The 20,474-nt window shown below is 39.1% G+C and overlaps 1 protein-coding gene across 3 annotated transcripts in view; it reads left to right on the top strand.

Moving 5' to 3' along the window:
• LOC138033375 (protein Wnt-8b-like) overlaps window positions 1-16,617 on the top strand; it is a 25,089-nt gene extending 8,472 nt beyond the window's left edge. The window contains exons 1-6 of one of the 3 annotated variants that reach the window (XM_068881118.1): window positions 6,620-6,736; window positions 7,467-7,629; window positions 8,754-8,778; window positions 9,332-9,488; window positions 12,183-12,451; window positions 13,951-16,617. In XM_068881118.1, coding sequence (XP_068737219.1) covers window positions 7,559-7,629; window positions 8,754-8,778; window positions 9,332-9,488; window positions 12,183-12,451; window positions 13,951-14,424 — 996 coding nt within the window. In that variant the 5' untranslated portion in view covers window positions 6,620-6,736; window positions 7,467-7,558 and the 3' untranslated portion in view covers window positions 14,425-16,617. Of the gene's footprint in view, window positions 1-6,619; window positions 6,737-7,466; window positions 7,630-8,753; window positions 8,779-9,331; window positions 9,489-12,182; window positions 12,452-13,950 lie in introns of those variants that run through there. The other 2 variants (XM_068881115.1, XM_068881117.1) reach the window with 2 other exon arrangements.
• Window positions 16,618-20,474: the final 3,857 nt, after the last annotated feature.

Genomic DNA, 20,474 nt, shown 5'->3' with positions numbered 1-20,474 from the left:
ATGTAGAGGCGTGCAAATCGCCTGGTGCACGTGCTAGGTTATGCAAATCCAACTTAATTGTCTGTAAGGCTATGACTAAATTTTGTCAGTGTGGTTTTTTTGGTTTTCGTGGTTTTGGGGGGTTTTGGCCACTCGGTTGCAACACGAACGAATCTTTTCGGAATAAAAGCGGTCTCAAGTCGTTGTGTCTGGTTGTGTTGAGACAATTGCACGGTAAACCTAGTTTTCGCATAGAAGTTGTGTGCCTGGGCGTTGTGATTAGAAGAACAGGTTTGCCGTGTGCCATGCACTAAACTCTGCGTTTTCTATAGTTTTACTGCCTCCGCTCTACTATTATGAGCGTAGCCAAGCTTAAAAGTACTTTAATTTCTCGTTCTTTGTCATTCCTTTACAAACTACTGAAGCTGCCGGAACTACATCAAATATTTATAAAGATATAACACCTCAACTGGAACTCAAGCAATTCTGCTTGTGGCATTCTGGTATTATAAGCTCACTTATTTTTCATATTAAATTTAACTATCGAAGTTTGGATCAAGTCATCAGTTACTTACGATTTTATCCGTGACTGCATGCGTATTTCATTTTTAGTCAAGGCGCACCGATACTGTCCCGTACTCACCAAAATCTAAAAAAATAGAGTGTTTTCGCTCGTGTGACCATCAGCCATATTTGCATACTAAAACAAATTGAAGAGTTTTTTTCTAAAAATATAGTTCAATTATCAAAAGAATATTTCATTCCTCCAATATGGCCGCTTTTTTCTTTTTTTCACTTCTCCAACATGGCCTTTTGTGACGTCTCGTGAAAACACTCTATTAGACACTCTTAACGGAATCAATGAACGCTTTCCTATCAATTAATTTATTTCTTGTGTTCATGTTATCAAGGTTCCATCAATGGCAAAACTCCTCCCTCTCCCATACAATTGAACCATATACAACCGACAATTCCTCGATTCGCTATAAAGAAGGGCTAACACTCGAAACGGCATGTTATAAATCTCTCTTACACTGTTACTGTGATCATAGTTAATAGATGTAGGCTGGTTATGAAACTCGACAAGTTTCTTTGTTTCATGTTTTTGTTCGCTTTTTTGGCCTTGACCCTGCACAAAACCCGACAAAAACACGCTTTTTTCGGCAGGATAACCAATCAAAAGCTTCGACTAATTTATTCGAAATTAACTTGCGAACCAAAAACAAAAGATTGTGCAGGGTCACGGTCGGTTCAACATCTAATTGCGACTGTATTGTTCCTGCTTTTGAAATCCCAGGGTTTCATAACCAGTTCCTAGATTAACTATGCTGTGATCGAGTTTCAAACCCGACCAACGCTATATAGGTATGTGCCGCTGTGAAGGGTATGGTTTTCAAGCAGTTTACTCTAGCATAGGGTATATAAATCAGAGCGTATGGGTCTAGAATAGGGTATCATTTTTCACGAAACTGACCAGTTGGTTGAAGATTTAATCCAGACTAAGGAAACCAGGAATTGCTACTCAAAAATATACAAAAATGAAATCGGCAAGTTTAAATTTTCACGACTCAGCCTCAACAGCGTAGATAGACTATCATAAAACGCTACTGATATTATTAACTGTCAAAAATCGGGATTCAGACGGAAATCGGTGGTATTAATACTGGTTAAAATTAAACAATTTATTGTCTTGATAATGCGTACGTACGTGCTTGGCATTGCTGGACAAGTATAAATAAATCCTGATTGTGGTATAATGTTTTGGGTTTGTTTTAGACTGTGCTAGTGATCTCAGTTTCTGGAAAACAGCTACTCTAGGATAGGAGTGATTTGGGGAGTCAGTACTCTAGTATAGGGTAGCAAAATCCAGCTGAAACTAGCTCTGGTATAGGCTAAGGATTTCAGGGTGCCAGGGCACATCCCCACCCAGAAATTCCTAAAGTACCCCCCCCCCCCCCCCATCGAAAATATCTGGTCGAACATCTTATGTACGCATGCCGTGTTTGTCATGGCGCGTGCCGGTGCATAAGATCACGTACTTATACATAATTTCCGTGAGGAGTCTAATCAATGTCATTCATAGAAAATAAAGCATTGGCATTTCAAGAATGAAACAGAAAAATCCGTGGACTCTACCTCAGTGGTGAGCTGAAAAAGATTGACCGTAACGTCTGAGTAAACGCTCACAACTGGACGGAAGTAACGACCGTTGGAGAACAGCGAGTTTCAAAGAATATTGGCGCTTGCGTTGCTTGAAGGTGAATTATTTTATTCGTTTCAACTGGTGAACGGCACAGAAATCAACTGAGTGAGGCCGTACACTACTGTGAATGTGAAGGATCCGTCCGTTCACATACATGTATATGCATGTACACACTGAAGCGAGCTACGAAGGAGAGCACCCGTTAATACATTCATACTGTATCAAGTGGGTTGATAGATGACAAGAGTGAAGTTGGGGTTTCGAAATCAGACTTTGCTACTGCAAATCAACGACTTTGATGATGGGCCTTGTCAACGCAGTGGCAACAGAATTTAAGACAGCATCTTGTATTCGACAGCAGTTATAGGCACGTATCAGCAATAAGTGTAGAGAACCAGAACGCCAAAAAAGAATGAATCGGTAATTTAAAAAGAGTTTAGTTCAATTTCAAAAAAAAGGAAATTAGTTTTTTATTCATTTGTGACAATCCAAGTATACACACGATTATTGATCGTGAAAAACAATTTCGAGAAGATAACGGAAAACCATGATAAAAAACCACATCTACATAAAGCAACCCACTTCAAAAGATGCTAGAGCTAAAGTGAATGTTGAAACCGCAACCTAAGTTAATTTCGTGAAGATAACCCGCCCTTAAAAAAGTTTAATGAGCAAATGCAAGAGATATACATGTTCTGTAAATTTCCAAAAACCGGAAGTTCATTCCAAGAACGCAATAAAATATTCCGGGTGAGTCATACGTTCCCCTTTCTGTCGATGCCTTCGTTCTTTTGAATCACTAGCTAAACGATTCAATCAACAACCGACGAGAAAACTTACTCGGTGGCCGACGTTTAGCAAGATGCAAGTTTGCGTTGGCTGTATTATGCTTTCCGCACTTGAAAAGCGTAGGAAATGTGTTTTAAGGACTAATTTAAGACTGCTAAGAGCTAGATATAAGTGTTTAGAAACACTTGAATCGATTAACATACGAGTGGACGGAACCGGGGAAGAAGAGATGTCTTGGGAATAAGTTTGTCAAAAAAACTAATTGAAACTCATCATATCCTGGGAACAGTCGCATTTCGCGAGCGATTTTTCCAAGCAGTTGACTCCCTCGGCTGCTGATAAGCTTAAGACTCACATGACCAGACTTGCAGTGATTCTCTCCTTTTTAAATCGATTTCTTTTCTTCTGCGAAGAAGGAAAAAAGCGACATAATAGAGAGCGACGCCATTTTTAATACCGTGCTGACTCCTTTGTTTCACTTCCCGGGATTTGAGTTTTTCAGCTTCACGTTAACATGACGTTACTACCTTTGGACTCTATGTTTAGCAAGGTACAAGATAGCGTTTCACTCCATGTAGTGGGCAGGTTTCAAATTTTCATGGATAAGTGTGAATGGAACTTCGACGATTTAACGGTTGGTTGCTAGCACACTTCAAATCTACCTGTGGAGTATCACTTTATAACATGAGAATATTGTTATTAGGTAACATTAAATGATTCTAAAGAATGACGTTCCGAAGACATGTAGCTATACAACAAGGATTTTGTATAGCTTACAACATTTTAAGTTTGCAGCTCCATATTAGAACTGTTACTGCAATAACCACAATGTAAATGTAAATACATTCTGTAAATGTAAACACGACACCTTTTTCAGGAAAAAAAATAATGCAGAGAAATGAGGAGAGAAAAAAAATATCCTGCAGAGCATTTAGGCGGGAAAAAAATATCCTGCCCACCAAGGTTGCTAGAATAAAAAAACTTGCTGACCAGAAATCAGACTCTGTGCAGCTGTTTAACAAGAGTTGGCAATTGAAAACGTGCCTTCCTAAAGTTTCGGCACGACAAATATCATTCCCTTAATCTCATCCTGATCCAAATCGAAAGACATTTGCAACTTAAAGCAGACTTAGTGTCTGACCTTTACGGAAAGCCGATAGCAGATATAGCAACAGTCGTTTCAACTCCGGCCAGTAGTTAGATAAAACGAACGTTGACTTTCATATACCGGATCCGAAATATTTAATTTCCATAAAACAAAAGAACAAAGCAAACATAAAAATTATACCTAATTAGCAAGTCCTAATTGGAATAACAATGATTCTTTTGTACCCCGCCATGTTAGTCCGGTATGTGAAAGTCTACCCTAAACAACAGAAACAGTACCTAGTTCTCAGAGTTCTGTTGAAAGCACTCGAAATCCGGCAAATACACTCGATACGATCGCCAGTTCCTGTTGATAAGGTGATTGTTATTTACTTCAGATATGTTCTTAAAACAATTTAACTCGACTTCCTCCGCAGCCAACGTTGTCGATCGTCAGGAATCCGAGTTGACAAGGTAAAACGGCCAAAGCCAAAGCAAAGCCAAGTCAATGAATTTTTTCGAATGTCACGTTTCTGCAGAATAAGAACTTGGTTACCTTGTTCCTTGCTTACTTTTAGGCAAAATATGAGAGAAAAAGAAAAAAAAAGTGACTCGATTCCGAGCGCACGTGATAACAAAAGAAAATATTGTCTTTTTCGAAGGGCTTGTGGTCGTCTCAGGATCCGTGAGTGTTGCCGCCCTTTAGACTTTTTCCTGTTTCGTATGTAGATTAGGTACTTGAGTTTCGTTAGTTGACTCTTAGGAAATATATGCAAGCACGTACAGTTCTGGCTTCAGTACGTATATTATTAATGATTGTCAAATTAACTTTGTTTTGGATTCACCCCGTTCGATCTTAAACCTTGTTTTGTTGAACGTTTTAAATTTAATTTTCGAATAGAACACAATTTTCTGACTATCTATACGTATCCGGATATTTTCGAAAACGGGGAGTTTGTTTTCCTCCGTTTTTGCCTGTCAAACACAAGAATACGGTGTTTTCGATCACCGAAAACAACAGTTTTTGAAGAAGCTCTCCAGAGAGTAGATTTTTTTGACAAACGTACCGTGTTGAAAAGCCGGGATGTCATCAGAGGTTCGAGATACCTTGGGCACGTGCACGCATGGTCGTTTTCGCGTATCCATGTGGACGGGCAAATACGATTCGAAAACGTTTCCTTGTGGACGAAGATTTTCTTATATACGGTGACGGAAAAAGTGTCCGTTTTCGAAAATATCGGGATATATATACGTGTGTACGGGGCCTGTCATTGCTCAAGCTGAGTGCCGCTATTTTATTTGCAAGCCAGGATCTTTAGAGAAAGCAGAACTAGGCTCGAGTGCGATTGGACCAATTCAAAAGGTAGAAAATTTCCGGTCCCGTCCAGTTTCAACAAAAATCCATTACTTGGTTTCAAAAGGTTTTCTTGAAATGTCGAAATTCCATAGCTTTCATTACTTAAATTTTCGTTCCAATCGATTCCTCTTGCGAAATTCCCAGAAATAGCATTTTGGTTTTTTCTACAATAGAGAAAAATAGCGTATTAAACGAAGAACTTTTAATCATCCACGATTCTCTCAATTTACCATATTAAATGGCGATGTATTGTACGTGTTTGTTCGAATTGAAGCGGCTTGTATGCTAATGTACTAGTTAATTAAAAAGTAGTGTATATTAGTGACCTATATTTCACTGGCAATATGGCTAAAAACGAAGGCACACTTAAAGAGCTTGTATCATTCATTGCAAAGGTTGAGTCTGTCAAATTCCGGTACGACTTCAAAGTTGAAACTAGGGCTTGGTTGTTCGGTGCGAAATCATGCTATTAATATCTAGAACACCCAAACGTAAGCAAGTTGAATATTTGCAAATTAATTGTTTCCCTGCGGTTAACGGTACCAGAAAATAGCCTGTCTAAAAACTACTTACTTGTTGGATAGTTTCGGCTCATTTCTACGGATTTTTATCAAAGCGGATATTTCTAAATTGATACTTGTGGAACAAAGCCAACTTCTAATCATATAACGGGAAACTAACAAGAGGTTTGCTGTTTACTTAATGTTTGTGGGTTCTGTATTCTGTCAGCCGAAAACCATGGAATGCATCTTCAAAATCACGGCTGCATGAACTTGGACCCACCATGTTGAAACTTCCAGTCGCCAATCAGGGAAAAAAATTTGACCAAAGTCCAAGAGTTCGAAGATAAATACTCTATCCCCTTCGGGGCAAGTTGCAAAGGCACGTATCCACGGAAACGTTTAAGATTTTTGCTGTACCTAATTCCCACCTTTGCCGCCTGGACGTGACCTAAACTTATTTCGCAATCAGCAATGTTAACGATCCGCTAGGCTTGACCCACGTCTGATTTTGCTTTCAGATCAAGAACTCCAAACACGACTAAATAATATTCCATTGGAGTCTGTAGTTGATGTTGTTGGTGTTTGTTTGTTTGGTTTTTCGTTTTTTCCTTTCAATTTCCGTTCTGATCTAGCCCCTTGTAGGTAACCCCGCGTCCGTCCATGTCAGAAAATTATTGTTGATTAGTGCTGTAAACAAAAGCGTTTCCTAATTAAAAACCATAATCGCTTTTCTACTGAAGTGGACTCTTGGCTGCCCGTCGTTTTATTCGATTTCTGCATTTTCGTTAGTCGGAGAAGAACAGTGAAATGAAGGCTAAGGTAAAGTTTTGTTCAATTTTGGTATTTTTTCCGTTCAAAGTCACTGTTTCTGTCCGTTTGTCTTCAAGTCTGCATCGCAGTCAGTAATTATTATTATTATTATTATTATTATTATTATTATTATTATTATTATTATTATTATTATTATTATAGCAATAAAATGAGCACTGGTATGATCTTAACACCGACCTCTAACCAAGGGTCTCCTGAGTTCGGCCAATTCCTAATGTGATGTCTTCTCGTAGGTTACGAGGTGTTTTCTTTGCGGTTTTTTTGATAAAATTCTTTATAACACAAAAATGCATTGTTTCAGTCTTCGGATAGACTTCCGGTTAAAACAACTTTGGTTAAAACACTGGAAACCAAAAACTGTCGGTCAATTATAAGGTATTCTCCAATACAGACTCGGCAAAGTGCTTCTTTTTATTGAAATACTTTCATGACGTCAAAAAAAAAAAAACTTTTAAAATGCGCAAAAAATTCTGTGCAAAAGAATTATCAGCGAATTTTAAACCAAAAACCGGAATGTTGCCTTAGGCATTTCGAGCTTATGACAAAGGACACCATATCAATGCTTAGATATATGGAGATTAGAATCCTAATGAGATATCATTGCTATTATGACTTTAAAGCCGTGATCCATCAAGCGCTGCCGCCATTTCACACCTTCAGCCACTTAATGTGGATTTTGCACAAAAGATTGTTTTGCTAATGACTTTGTTTGTTTTAGCCAGCTTCGTAAAAGGACGACACAAGGCTTAAAGCGGCATTTTTTCATCTAAATCTACACAGACCGTCCGCCGGAGCTTGTCACATCCAAGCATGAATTTTCTTACCATGATTCTGGTGATAGTCTCGTTGGGTTTGATAGACTGTGGATTAGCCCAAGTCAAGTAAGTTAATTTTATATGCTGAATGAGTTAGTGACCATACGAGATTTGCCTTATATTAGATTATTCAACAAATAGTATTTCACTTATCTAAAGGAAAAGTTATTGAGCGTGTTTGGTCAGTGCAAAGTGCGTCTTGTCTTTTCCAGTGTGACACTGTCGACTGACACTGCAATTGCTTGAAGAGCTCTTCAATATCACCTTTAGTTTGAAAGTTAATTTTATCTATCTACGTTTGTTTGTTATGCAACCATGTGAAACGAAAACTGATATAGAAAGAACGAGAACGAAAATTTTAATCTAAGTGAATGAAATGAAGAGATATATTCTTATTCTTCTGGTGACACCAGGACACCCGGAAAATAATTCGAGGCCTCCTTTGTGGGAGTCGAGCCTGTGACCTTTCGTTTGGTAGTTCGGATGTTCTGCCATTGAGCTAAACTGAAGACTCGAGAAAGCGGGGCCTCGCTACGCTTCAGGTTGACGTAACATTATTGTTCCGCTATACTGATGGGCCTGAAAAATTTGAAATAGTGCACTCTCCCTGTTGCAATGAAGGAGATAAAAATATGAACACTTGAAAACGAAATGAAGGGATATTTATCCGGAAAATAAGAATTTCACTTTTCTTTTACTTTCTGCGGGCTAACGCACACACGAAACAACTGAATGGCTCTGTTTAAAATGGGCACCGAATTATGTAACTCAAGTCGCATAAAACAAGGCAAGATACTGCACTCATATTCCAAACATGACTGCGGTTAATTTTGAGTGCGTAAGATCCTAGACAACTGATTTCCTTACACTGAAGGGTGTAAAAACATTGACGATTTTTAACGTTCACACAAAGTGTTCTATGTAATCATTACTGTGATTAAACATGTATTTTATAATACTATAGGAAGCGGTTTTCAGGCCATTTCCCATTTTAATTCCCCAAGTAAACAAGTCTTACAGCGTTTCTGGATGAGTCCATTTAGTCGACCATTAAAAAATCAAATCATTTTGTGGTTTTATGAAATGTCTTATATTGCACTTGGGAGAGCTCATTTAGGTGGTACTACGAATCATTTTCCTAACAATGGCGTTGTGGTCTCCTTAACGCCGAACTCTCATTCTCTCAACAGGTCTGATGGAATTCTTGGACAAGAGGTATAAGTCCTTAAATCCGGTTTAGCTACTTAACTTAAGAGCATCACGTTTGCGAGGGTCTTGCTCCAACAGTCGCTTTCTTTAAAGCAAGCGGACGATAGCACCCTCAAAATTGCTACCTGTACCACTAAAGATGTGTTCCATTTTAAAACTTTCTCAGACTAAATCTTGTCATAAAGACAATATCGCTTGAAAATAAGACAATATGACAATGCCGAAATATCTGGGAAATTGTTGTTTTCTTTACATGACACGTACTTTAGAAGGAAGCGCTCTGCACACAGGTTTTTCTCTCAAATCAAGCCATTAATAAAGCCAACAGCGCGTAGCCTTGTACGAATCGAAGACCAAAATTGAGAGCTTGTAGTTCGCAAAAGCCTGTGCCGTAACGCTGTAAAAAAAAAAACAAATTCTAAGCGCTTTGGAAATATTTCACAAATTTTTCTCCAGCTTGTGTAACTGACACCTGTTGTTGGCAAATTCAATAATTGTTAAAGGTGATCGCCCCTTTATGCGCAAGAATTTACTATTATTTGTTATGTTTTCTTTTCAGACATACCAATTGTTGTCAAACATCATTAAGACAGGAAGCCATCTTGGGCTGCAAGAATGCCAAAAACAATTCAAAAATGAAATCTGGAATTGTTCGCTTCGCTACAAAAATGTACATAAACAACTCCCAATATTTTTGAAAACGACACTTCCTTATGGTAAGTTTGTTTTAACGCTGAGAAATTCAAAAGCATTTTTAAAATGCCTATTTTTTGCCGCGTGAACGCCGAATCGAGTTGTTGACCTTTATGTACTGAGCTATCAGCAGTTAGAGGAATTTTCGAAAAAGAATTTTGATGGTGATCTTGCAACTTCGCTTACCCCCTCTTAAGTATACGAATACACGTCAATTAATTAATGGTTAAATTTCTCTAAATCGCAGACAGTTGCATATTTCAGTGTGTTAAAGCAATTTCATTCCTACTAGAATTTCCTGGACGGTACCAATTCGCGTCATTTCCATTATTTAGTTGGCAGCTCTTTTGATTTCTTTTTGTGTTATTTTAGTCTCTTTTATGCTTTGATGTAACCATTGCGTGCCGCTAAGTTGATATTAGCAAAGTCGTAAAAAGACTTTAATTAATCAAGTCCATCCAGAGGTGCAGCATATTAATATGAAAAAATGAGGTATTAAACATTTGGGGTAAAATTTGTGGCGCCACTTCAATTAATTCCGTCCCCTTTTCAGCAAGAAGCAAATGCGCCATGTGTCATTTAATATTTTCATCAGTTTTGGACTTTTTTCAAAAGAGCCTTTATTGTTCGTCAACACTGCATTGATATTGTGTACAAATGATCTCTATCTAAAAGCAAAGCTAAACATGTCTAAAGCATTTAAGACATCTAAGTTTATAGGATAAAAAGTTGAGTCTGTTTTGCGATAGGGCGTCAAAAATGAATTGGAGGCTTCTTTCGAATTCCACTTCCCACACAAGCGGAACATCAAAGTGCAGTCGATAAATTTGCTTGTGGTCTTTTGTCCTTTTGTTGATTGCCGTAAAATAGCTTTGTTGATGATTTCACTGCAGAAGTCAAACAATACTTGATCATAACAGTTATGGCAACTTAATTAGCGTGCAAAGGGAAAACAAATATTACACTAATCCCGTTTACGTCGACTGTGAATCTGGTGAAATTTTACACTTGCTACAAGAGGTGAACGAACAAATGACATTTAAAATATATGAAAAGTTGACGGTCGTCGCACTAAGGCAGAAACGCAGTTCGGAGGAGAAAGCCTCGGCTTGGGCAGGCTAAAGCTTGATTCGGGCTCGAAGAGTGTGATTGCGATCGATCAGTGCAACTCAATCGATCCCAGTTCAGCTTTTCTCGTTTCTTCCCAGGCTTTCTACGCAGCTGCCTAACCTAAGTTGCTGCTTAGCTCGATGATTCAAGTCTCGTGTATTTACACTTGCTGTTTGACAGCTGCAGCTTTATTTCCGGTGCTATTTTAAGTTTTCTCTATTAGCTTATTTGTTTGTGAGTATTGCGATTTTACAAGTTATGAGGATCCCATGTTAAGTTTGCCGCGTTTGTACTCCAAAATGGCTGAATACAACTCACCAAAAGTCCAGCAGTTTTCACGACCAACAACAGGACAGCTTTTTGACTGAGTTCAGCAGAACACATAAAATAATTTGACAGAACTCAAGGATGAATATTGTTCGCGTGCTAATTTTGATATTTCTTATGCTGTCTGATAACCCATCAAATTTTGAGAACGACTCATTAGACTGGCAGAAATAATGGTATCCCATTGGTTACAATATATACAATACATGCGAGTAGCAGTGCTAATCGACGAGTGTATTGGCTGAACCTGTGACTGAATAGATATTGGGATATAGCGGTAGCAAGTTAAATTGAAATTCCTGAATACTTTAGAAGAATTCACCAGAGATTGTATATTATGTTGATAAGAGTTCTAGGCGTCTTGCCATCACTGAGAATGTTTCACTATCGGTCAACGCACCACTGAGTGTACCTTGTCCTTTGACGCCTGATGATAACGTTGTGATGACGAGATGACTGAGTGAGTGTCGTCGGTGCGTGTTTGTGGTGGCGAGACGACCGTAAACCATTTTGCAGAAAGCTTGGTCTTCCGGGTGAAAGTTGTTAAAAGTCTTCCATTTCGGCAGCAAGTCGCTTCACTATAACCCAGGCCCGTAATTCATTAAACTTCAAAATATTCTCGTCGTAATTCCAAATACTACTAAAAGAACTTCTGAGATCATACCGTCTATGCGATGGGAATATTGAACCCAAGTTTAGACATAAATTGTGGGGAAGCGAAAAAATAGAGCATGTCACGAAATTTAGCCAAATTCAGCGACTGAAAACTGGCAACTGGCGAATCAAGCGAAACGTACATGTAAAAATAACAGACTCGCTTAAACAATGAAGGAAGGTTTCAATAAAATAGCAAATACAAAAGGACGCAATAGTTTATCTCTGTTGTTTGGGACTTAGTATACCTGTGCTCACCAGATCAGAAATTTTTTGGCTGGAAGCTTTGATTTGTACAGGGTGTTTCTTTGGGATGATCCGAAAAAAGATCATTGATCCAAGATCACTAGGATCACGGTGCATCAGAGGAACTGATGGATCCACTCTGGGAAGGGATTCTTCGGTTCCTTTAATGTATCATTATTTGAGCGATCTTGGATCAATGATCGTTTTTCGGATCATCCCAACTGAAACCCGCCCACATTTGTGCTGTTTGAAAGTAATTTCTAGGTTAAGTTTAGTTGCGTAGCGAGTAGGTGCCACTGAGTAATTGGTAAAAGTACACAAAATGAGCTGCACTGCCGTAACACAACCCCTCAAGTTTCCTTTCTTTTTTTTTTTGATAGCTACTCGAGAAACTGCGTACGTCCACGCCATTAGCGCGGCAGCCATCACGCACCAAATCACGACAGAATGCAAGAAGGGAAAGATACCCGGATGTACTTGCGCAATCATCAAGAAAACACACAAACCCAATGATGATTGGCAATGGGGTGGATGCAGCGATAATATTAAATATGGAGAAAAGGTGACCCGGCGCTTTATCGATAGACTGGAAAATGAAGATGACGCCAGAGGAGCTTTCAACCTACATAACAATGAAGCTGGAAGAAGGGTATCTTTTAATTTAAATTCTCGTTTTTGGCTGTTTTTCATGGATATAAAAGTAGAGCTCTGAGGAACGTTTCCCAATAAAACGAAAGAGTTTTTGTGAGATGAGGGCTTTGGTACCCATTTTTCTGTACCTGGTCCCAAGATACCCTCACAAGAGAATCTTAAATCTAAACCATATAATGTATCTGCCATAATTATGACTCAAAAATGAAATTCAAACAAATAATTGGAGGACTCTACCTAAAACCTTTGAGAGATTATTCGGCCCTTTAGATTTGGAGACTAGTTAAGTTCCTTTAGGTTTCTGTGACTATCCGTCGGATTATTTTGCTACCGCCAGCGAAAGGGCAAAATATAATTGAACCTTTGCACTCTTTTTCGTGGGGACAAATCACGCGATTAGGAGCGCCCCCTCATCAAGATTTGAGAGTTCGAAAATTCCATAATAATCACAGGGCTACTTTTTCATCCTTTTTCCTTGTGTCTTGTATTTTTTACTTACTCGAAAAAATTTATTCTGCTTAAAATCTGTATTGTGTGATCTAAGGCACAATTCTGTTTTAAAATGGGTATACCGTGATGATTGCGAAAACTCCGCGTTTCCTTGAAAGTGATTTTAAAAAACTGCGAACTTTTGGCCCGAATGTTGTGAGCGTTGTTCATGGCGCGAAAAACTCTTGCAACGATTTTAAACGCAGGCATCGCTTCAGAATAGAAATTACACTCCAAGAAAACCCAGTCTCCACCAACTGTCGGGAACCAACTGTTGCCGACAGTTGACTCACGCTGCGATTACCCACAAATTTTGGGACTTCTTATTTCCAAACTGTCATAGAATTTGAATCATGAGTTGAAATAGTGTAAATTGGTAAAAAAAAGAACTGCGTTAAAAATATATATCTCGGCACGTACAGCTTGCAATGTATAATCCTATACGACAACAACTGCGTTTTTCAAATCTTCTTAAAGAGAACCACCACTCCAATTGTAAAAAAAAAAATTAAAATTTTAAAAGAAACCACAGAAAACATGTTCGCAGTCGATTTTGTTTAAAGTGTTTCAAAAGATGTGCCCTTATCCAAAACAAAAGAACTTCGGAATCCCTTGTTAATTTAATTATTTATTTTAATTTTTCTGGGCGCCGCCAACTTGAAAATTTTGGGATCTGGAACATGCACGACGACGAAGTCTACGAGAACGTCGTCCTGACAACGATGTGAATTACCCAAACTTGAGGTTATGTGGAAGAAGAGAACACACGCACGACAATAGATTCATACCAAATTTACTCCCGCAGTGATGGTACACAATTTCCTTGTAGAATGACTTGGAATATTATTCCAGTAAGATTTCTTCCAGTCTTAGGCTACCTTCTCGAAAGAATGGATCAAATTTCAGCCAGAGGACTGGCAACTAATCGTATCAACCAAGTTGATGTATCTTTTAGGACCGTTTCTGTTTCAGAAAGTTTGAAATATTTGTTTCTTTTTTCCATCACAGATTTTACGCTCCACCACAAAGAGAGAATGTAAATGTCATGGTGTAACATCAACTTGCACCCTGAAAACTTGCTGGAAGGAGCTGGGTGCTTTTGATAAAGTTGGATCAATGCTGAAGGAGAATTACAACGATGCAGCGAGGGTTTCTTACATAAACAAAAAACTTAAGGAAAACATAAACAGACAGTTGAGAGATATCTCTAACAAGTACAAAAGGCTTGTTTATCTCGAACCCTCTCCAAACTACTGTCTGCGAAATGATACTGTAGGCTCGCCTGGGATGCTGGGAAGGACTTGCCGAAGTGACGAAGCCTCCACGAGCAAATGCCGAGGTCTATGCGAAACTTGCAGACTTAAACACAAAACGGTGGAACAATCCAAACAGATCAAATGCAAGTGTAAGTTTATTTGGTGCTGCCGTGTTCAGTGTGAAACATGCACAAGCCAGTATTCTCTGACTACATGTGCAAGGTAGACGAGCCAAATATTGGCAATAAGACCTACGAACTCCCGCATTTTCTTCTCTACATATGGCAATATGGCTATCCAGTAAGATAAGAAGGTGTTCTTTTTTTCCTTATCCCATGATTCCATGTTTTCCCACCATTCAGTTAGTATGGTACCAAACTTCGCTTTCAGCCAAGAAAACGGGGCTGGTGTTAAATGCTTGGTCAAAGGCGTGTCGTAAGTTTGTCAAAATGATATCATCAGCAGGGAACTGGAGGATGATGTCAGCAGGCGCGCCCGCAATCGTGAAACCCGTTATGAGAAAGATCTTCTTAAAAACGTTCATTGCTAAATCTAAGTAGGAAACCTTTCAATTGTTTGCATTTTTGCCACAGTTACACAAGGCTATCGTTTTTCTAATCACTCAGCCGAGTATAAGGCACTGAATTTTGAAAATGCATTGCACAATTAGCTATCTCTGAAAATTTGAACAAAATATACCAAATAATCTCGGAGCAACGATGCTTTGAAAATCACTTCGAAATTTTACAAAGTGAATGAGATCGTTGGCGACATTAGCGCTTTTGCCACCCAAGAATTGTTCAGTCTTTGATGGTTAATAACGGGATGGCTCGTTGTCAAATCTAAAAGGCTTACAACTGGAGATTTCACTAACTTTAACAAGTTCTTTTACTTTTGAAATCCATTTGTAAATAGCACAAATGTCTTCCGTGAGCAAACTCACATGCTAATGAAAAAAAATTCAAACAATGACGTGAGCAAATATTTCCTTAGTAACTAGGGAGCTTAAGCACGTGCGTTTTTGAGACGCGGACGGCAACCGGAAGAGAACATTTCGCGTGCCAGGACAGTGGCGTCTCCCAGACTTTTATACTAATCAGTTCTAATGGAGAAAAGATACTTAACAATGTAAACGTGGTTGTATGAAGACAAGTTAAAAGGGAAAACAACGCACTTCCGGTTACCGTCCGCGTCTCAAAAACGCGCGTGCTTAAGCTCCCTATTACTAAACACAACAGTGATGTTAAGGTATTGTAAATGAAAAAAAAAAAAAAAAACCCGATGGGTAAATTTGCAATTGAGAGGCATTATGTAGTACTGAGTTACCCCATAGGTTATAGTGACAAACCGGTTACTAGAAAAAGACATCCTTGCAAACTTAGCTAATTAACTACTACCGAACGTTGTGGACAATCTTTTGGACGGTGCCGGGGCAAACATTTTAAATATGATGTAATTTGAACATTTTAAATATAATGATGTAATTTGAACATTTTAAACACATTTAAACTCGTTCCCACTTTTTTTGTTTATACGGGAACGTTCAACTCCATTCTGTGTGGATAGAGGTAGTGGTTGTTAAAAATACTCATTAATTTATTAACTAGTAATGAACTCATGCCTTCAATCATATGCATACCTTTGAAAAACATGATACGTTTGAGAAACCTCTGATAACCAAGTTGTCTGGATCATGTATCTTATAGGGTACCTCGATCGACATATCGACCGGTATGTCGGTTGAGACTCAATCGACATTCGACCGATACTCGACCGACACATTGACCGCCGGCCAACCGAAAAATAGGTCCAGCTTCCATTGATGTCGACCGATGTATCGGTAGCTTATCGGTCAAGTACCGGTGGCACATCGACCAAATGTCGTCCTGTATCAGTCGATAGTCGCTTCAACATTAACCTAAATATGAACATCAAGTGACAGATTACAGATATGTATTGGTTGGCTAAAGACAGAAAGTCGAATAAGCGTCTGAAATATGACGGTGAAATGTTGGGTGGATTGATTGACGGTCGATGGGTTCGGTAGACCAGTGGTCGGCTCTTATTCTACAGCCCATGAACATATCGGTCGCGCGTGGGTCGAGTGTCGATCGAGTAAAGATTGACGAATCGACCTGAAAAGCCCTGGGAACGAGGTTGGTAAAGTGCAGCTGCCCATACAAGCAAGACGGGTCGAGTTGTATTTAAGATATAGTAGTAAGTTTTTACTTAATAATGTACATATTTGTAGCTTTAATTAATAATGTACACCAGTTATTTTCTTCGATCTAGAAGTCGATTACTTATAATCAAATAACTGATGAATAAGGGGCGTGACTACAAAAAAAATGTTACTTATTGGGATTTGGGACCTTAGTTACAAAAAAGCAAAATTAAAATTCTGGTTTAAACCACCTGAGCACGACTTTGTTGCATTTGGGGAATCTTTTAATATTTCGCAGGAAAGGGGAGATACGTACTGTTTAAGTCTGCAGAACAGGCGTATATATTGTTGAAGAAGCGCAAGCGAATCGGCTGCGCCGCCATCTTGGATGTGATGTTGAGAGAGGGCTGGGAAGAGCCGCAAATGTTAATTCAAGGGAGAACACAACGTTTTCAACGTGATGGTGGTGGTGGGGAAGGGGAGAGGTGAAAATACGAGGTTTTTTTCATTCTTCTTTCCCACCCCTCCCACAACTCTTATCCACGCGTTCCAACTCTGTGCCAGCTGCACTTTCTCAGCAGGGATCAAAGTCATGACCCTTTACTTTTACCAGCGTCCCTGCACCAAAACACGGCTGCTCTGACAGCTACTGTTTACTACCTATCAAATGAAAATTTTGATTGTTGTGTAAATGTAAAAACTCTCTTAGTTTGTCCAGATTCTCTCTAACGAATCGTGCAAATGAAACACTTATATCCCACTCTTCTCTTGGAGGCTCAAGTTTTCGTCAAATTTCGTTTGATTTTGTGGGCTGACAGTCTGACAGATTTCTGCCACGATGTCGCGAGACAGAAGCTTCTGAAAGAGGATATGTCCTAGGACTTGATGTGAGTGTGTTAGGATACTCAACGGCTGGTTGTAATCAATAATGGATTGTGGGCTACACTCTGTAGCCCCGAAGTCTGCATCGTATAAATATGATGATTTTTGAAAAATGTGTAAGCTTAACTAGTTTTGCAATTTTGACTCTTTTCTTTTCGTATGTTTACTTTTTTCATATTACCTTTGGAACGTTCACAGTGATGAAGGTAACATCGAGCTCGAAACAGCAGGTAGACTGTCAAAGTTCTATATTACCTAAATTGAAATCAAACAATCCATTAACAATTTACAATGATCTCCTCCACATAAGAGACATAAGTCTCCAGCTTTCACAGGTCAGAACATAGAAGGGAAGTAGCCAAAGCGAGTAAGTATAAATGTAATATCTTCATAGACACAACTTTCCTGGGGCTGTGGCTGATTAATTATTTTGCGTCCTTAGTGCTCTGACACATGACCGCGTTTTCATTCCCTCAACCTGTCTCTCAAAAACAACAGGTCGTTAAAACTTTTAGTTACGACGTTACATATCTGTGTTCGTGTTATGGTAATTTTACGTCCTGGTTTCTGAACGTCCCGGTGGTTAACCACTTCAAAGGCGATGAGTTTTGTTCAACTTCTAGTAACGTAACAACTAAATTGATCCGTGATTTATGGTTGTGTGCATTGTATTTATCTCCACTTTCGCCTGTTTTTCTGTGCCAGTCAAGAAGGCTTCCCCTCGCGTAATACCTTGCTCTTTATGCACATCTATAGCAGGTGGTTCAATTTTTTACAAAAATGTCGAAAGCGGCCTGGACCGAGTCATTGGAAGCAAGCAAGAGAAAATAAAGAGAAAAAAACAGAGCGTTTGTAGGGGAAGTTATATATAGAAACGGGAGTCGGTTTCCGTTAATTTCTTAAATTAGTTCAAGTCGTTCACTTATGTCCAGGTTTGCACCTAATTAGATGCACACCCAATTTTGACATCCAACACAAAGTGTCCCCTTAAGTCTAAGCATTTCCTACCTATTTTCAACAATAAGGTAAGGGTAAAGGTTAGCGTTATTTTCAGCTTTGGGTAAATGCAGCAGTTAATCTTTATTTAAAGAGCAGCATTTGGGGGACACTTTGTGACATAAATTGTCTGTATTCTGAGACACAAGTGATGTTGAAGTTGGCGAAAAGAGCAAAGGGACACTTCATTACGCTTATTGAAATCCGCGTGCATCTAATTAGGTGCAAACCTGGACATATCCTCGACCCCGTTAAACTTACACCATTGACATTTTTATTCCATACATTTCCGCTCCTTTGCAGAGTGAGTTTCGATCAAACCCAGAATGGCAAAAGTTGTGGACGCATTGTGCAGTCTCTGTTGGAGCGTTATCTGGCTTATCATTCTCTTCATCATTGCCCTCCCTGTGGGGTTTATAGGCGCCATGTTATACGTCATTGTGTCTCCATTTAATGCGTGCTGTAGTTGCACCAAGAGTCTCACGGATTTCTTCAAGAAAGGAATTGAGTTTCCGTACGACGCGGCCAACAATATGGTAAACGGAAAGCGAGGCTGTTAATTTACGTTTTTTGTCCAGCAGGGGAGGGCCGGAACTACTGCAAACCTTTCGATCAAGGTTATAAACGCACAGAACATTTTATCTCGATTGTATACACTAGTGAGATTTCCTGGACATGACTCCGTCCATTTTCCGGTCTTTTACGCGGTATGCACGCAGTTGCTGCAGTAATTATTGATCTTAAACAGTGCAATGCTCGCGTAAATTAACTTAACATTACTTACAAATCAGGTATGAGTTGTAGCTAAGTTACCTGGCATAAGAATAAAGCGAGGCTGCCGGTGGCCCTGCTTTGATACAAACCTTTTTGTTTTTTTAAATGTTAATCTAGGCTAATTTGAATTACAACAACACAATATACATGATAAAAGCAGTGAGCTCTGTATCAATACAAGATCACCGGCAGCCTCGCAGCCAATCACAGGCTACGTTGGTCACTGAGCAAACATCTGTAAAATGGCCTATTCCGATTCCTGCAGCTCTTCTGTAAGATCCACAGCCAAAGACAGAGCAGTTGTCGCCTGGCATCACGTTAAAGAACTTTTCAATAAATGTATTGGTAAAAAAGCCAGTCTGTGGGCGGGAAATCTTGAAAGATTCGCACAATTTTACTACTATCCATGATGTGACCACAATGCTGGTCTTTGGTTGTGCACGGTCAAGATCACGTGACTTGTGAAAGTTCTCCCTTTGAAGTGCACCGGCTTTCATAAGCAGTCTCCCTCTCCCTCTACTAACTCTGCATTAAAAGAACAATGTGAATTGTCGAAGAAATGATATATGAAATGCATCATATATGAATCAAGTAAAGCTATGATCGTCGCAGTTATGAACGCAATTTTTGCAATTGCGTAAAGAAGCCTGAAAAATTCAGGCTTTTTAGAACAGAATGATAAATAATCAAGTTCCGAAAGATGAATCAGAAAACCATTAACGACAAAGTCAGTTTTTAATAAATGAATCCATAATTAAAATTAAGAAACATAAGTACGGAAAGGAATGAAGTAAGGAACGAACTAAAGCGGAATGTGAATGTAAAGTGATAGAGGATGGAAGGAAGCCGCAAGGAAGAAAGTAAGCAGGGAAGGAAAAACGAAAGGAATGAATGAATGAATCAATCAATCAATCAATGTACTCTCAAGCTTGTCTTCTATTGTTTATGCGAAATTTGTACGATGAATAAAATCTACGCAATGTGTAGAGCTAACGTTGATTGTTTGTTAACGCGCTGAACACACGAAATTGGAAAAACGATTTCAATGCATAGTGGTTTCGGCGTCTAAGCGAGGGGATATCAGTCCCTGATAGAGCAAGAGATTGCATAGGGAAACCGCAGAGTACTAACGCAAGACGTCCGCGCTTGTTTTCAAGTTCTCCTAACCGTCCAAGTACATCCTAGGGGGGTCTGGGGGCGAGGACATTTTTTTTTTAATAGAACACTCAAAAATGCCGTTTCCAGTGTCTCTGGAACCCAAGAATCAGTTTCCCAGGCAAGACTGGAGCTCACTCAAATTCTCTTTAAAAAGTAAGTGAAAAAACCCCTCAAATATTGGCATCAAACTACCGGAAATGGAATGGGAAACCACAGGACGAAACGTCCGGCCTCCGGCCTCAAACGAAATAACCCTGCTGTCATTTTACCGGATGTTAGTTTCGAAGGAATAATTATTTGCG

Source organism: Montipora capricornis, chromosome 14 (genome assembly GCF_036669925.1).
Source record: "Montipora capricornis isolate CH-2021 chromosome 14, ASM3666992v2, whole genome shotgun sequence".
Taxonomy (NCBI): domain Eukaryota; kingdom Metazoa; phylum Cnidaria; class Anthozoa; order Scleractinia; family Acroporidae; genus Montipora; species Montipora capricornis.
This window is presented reverse-complemented; position numbering and strand designations above follow the sequence as displayed.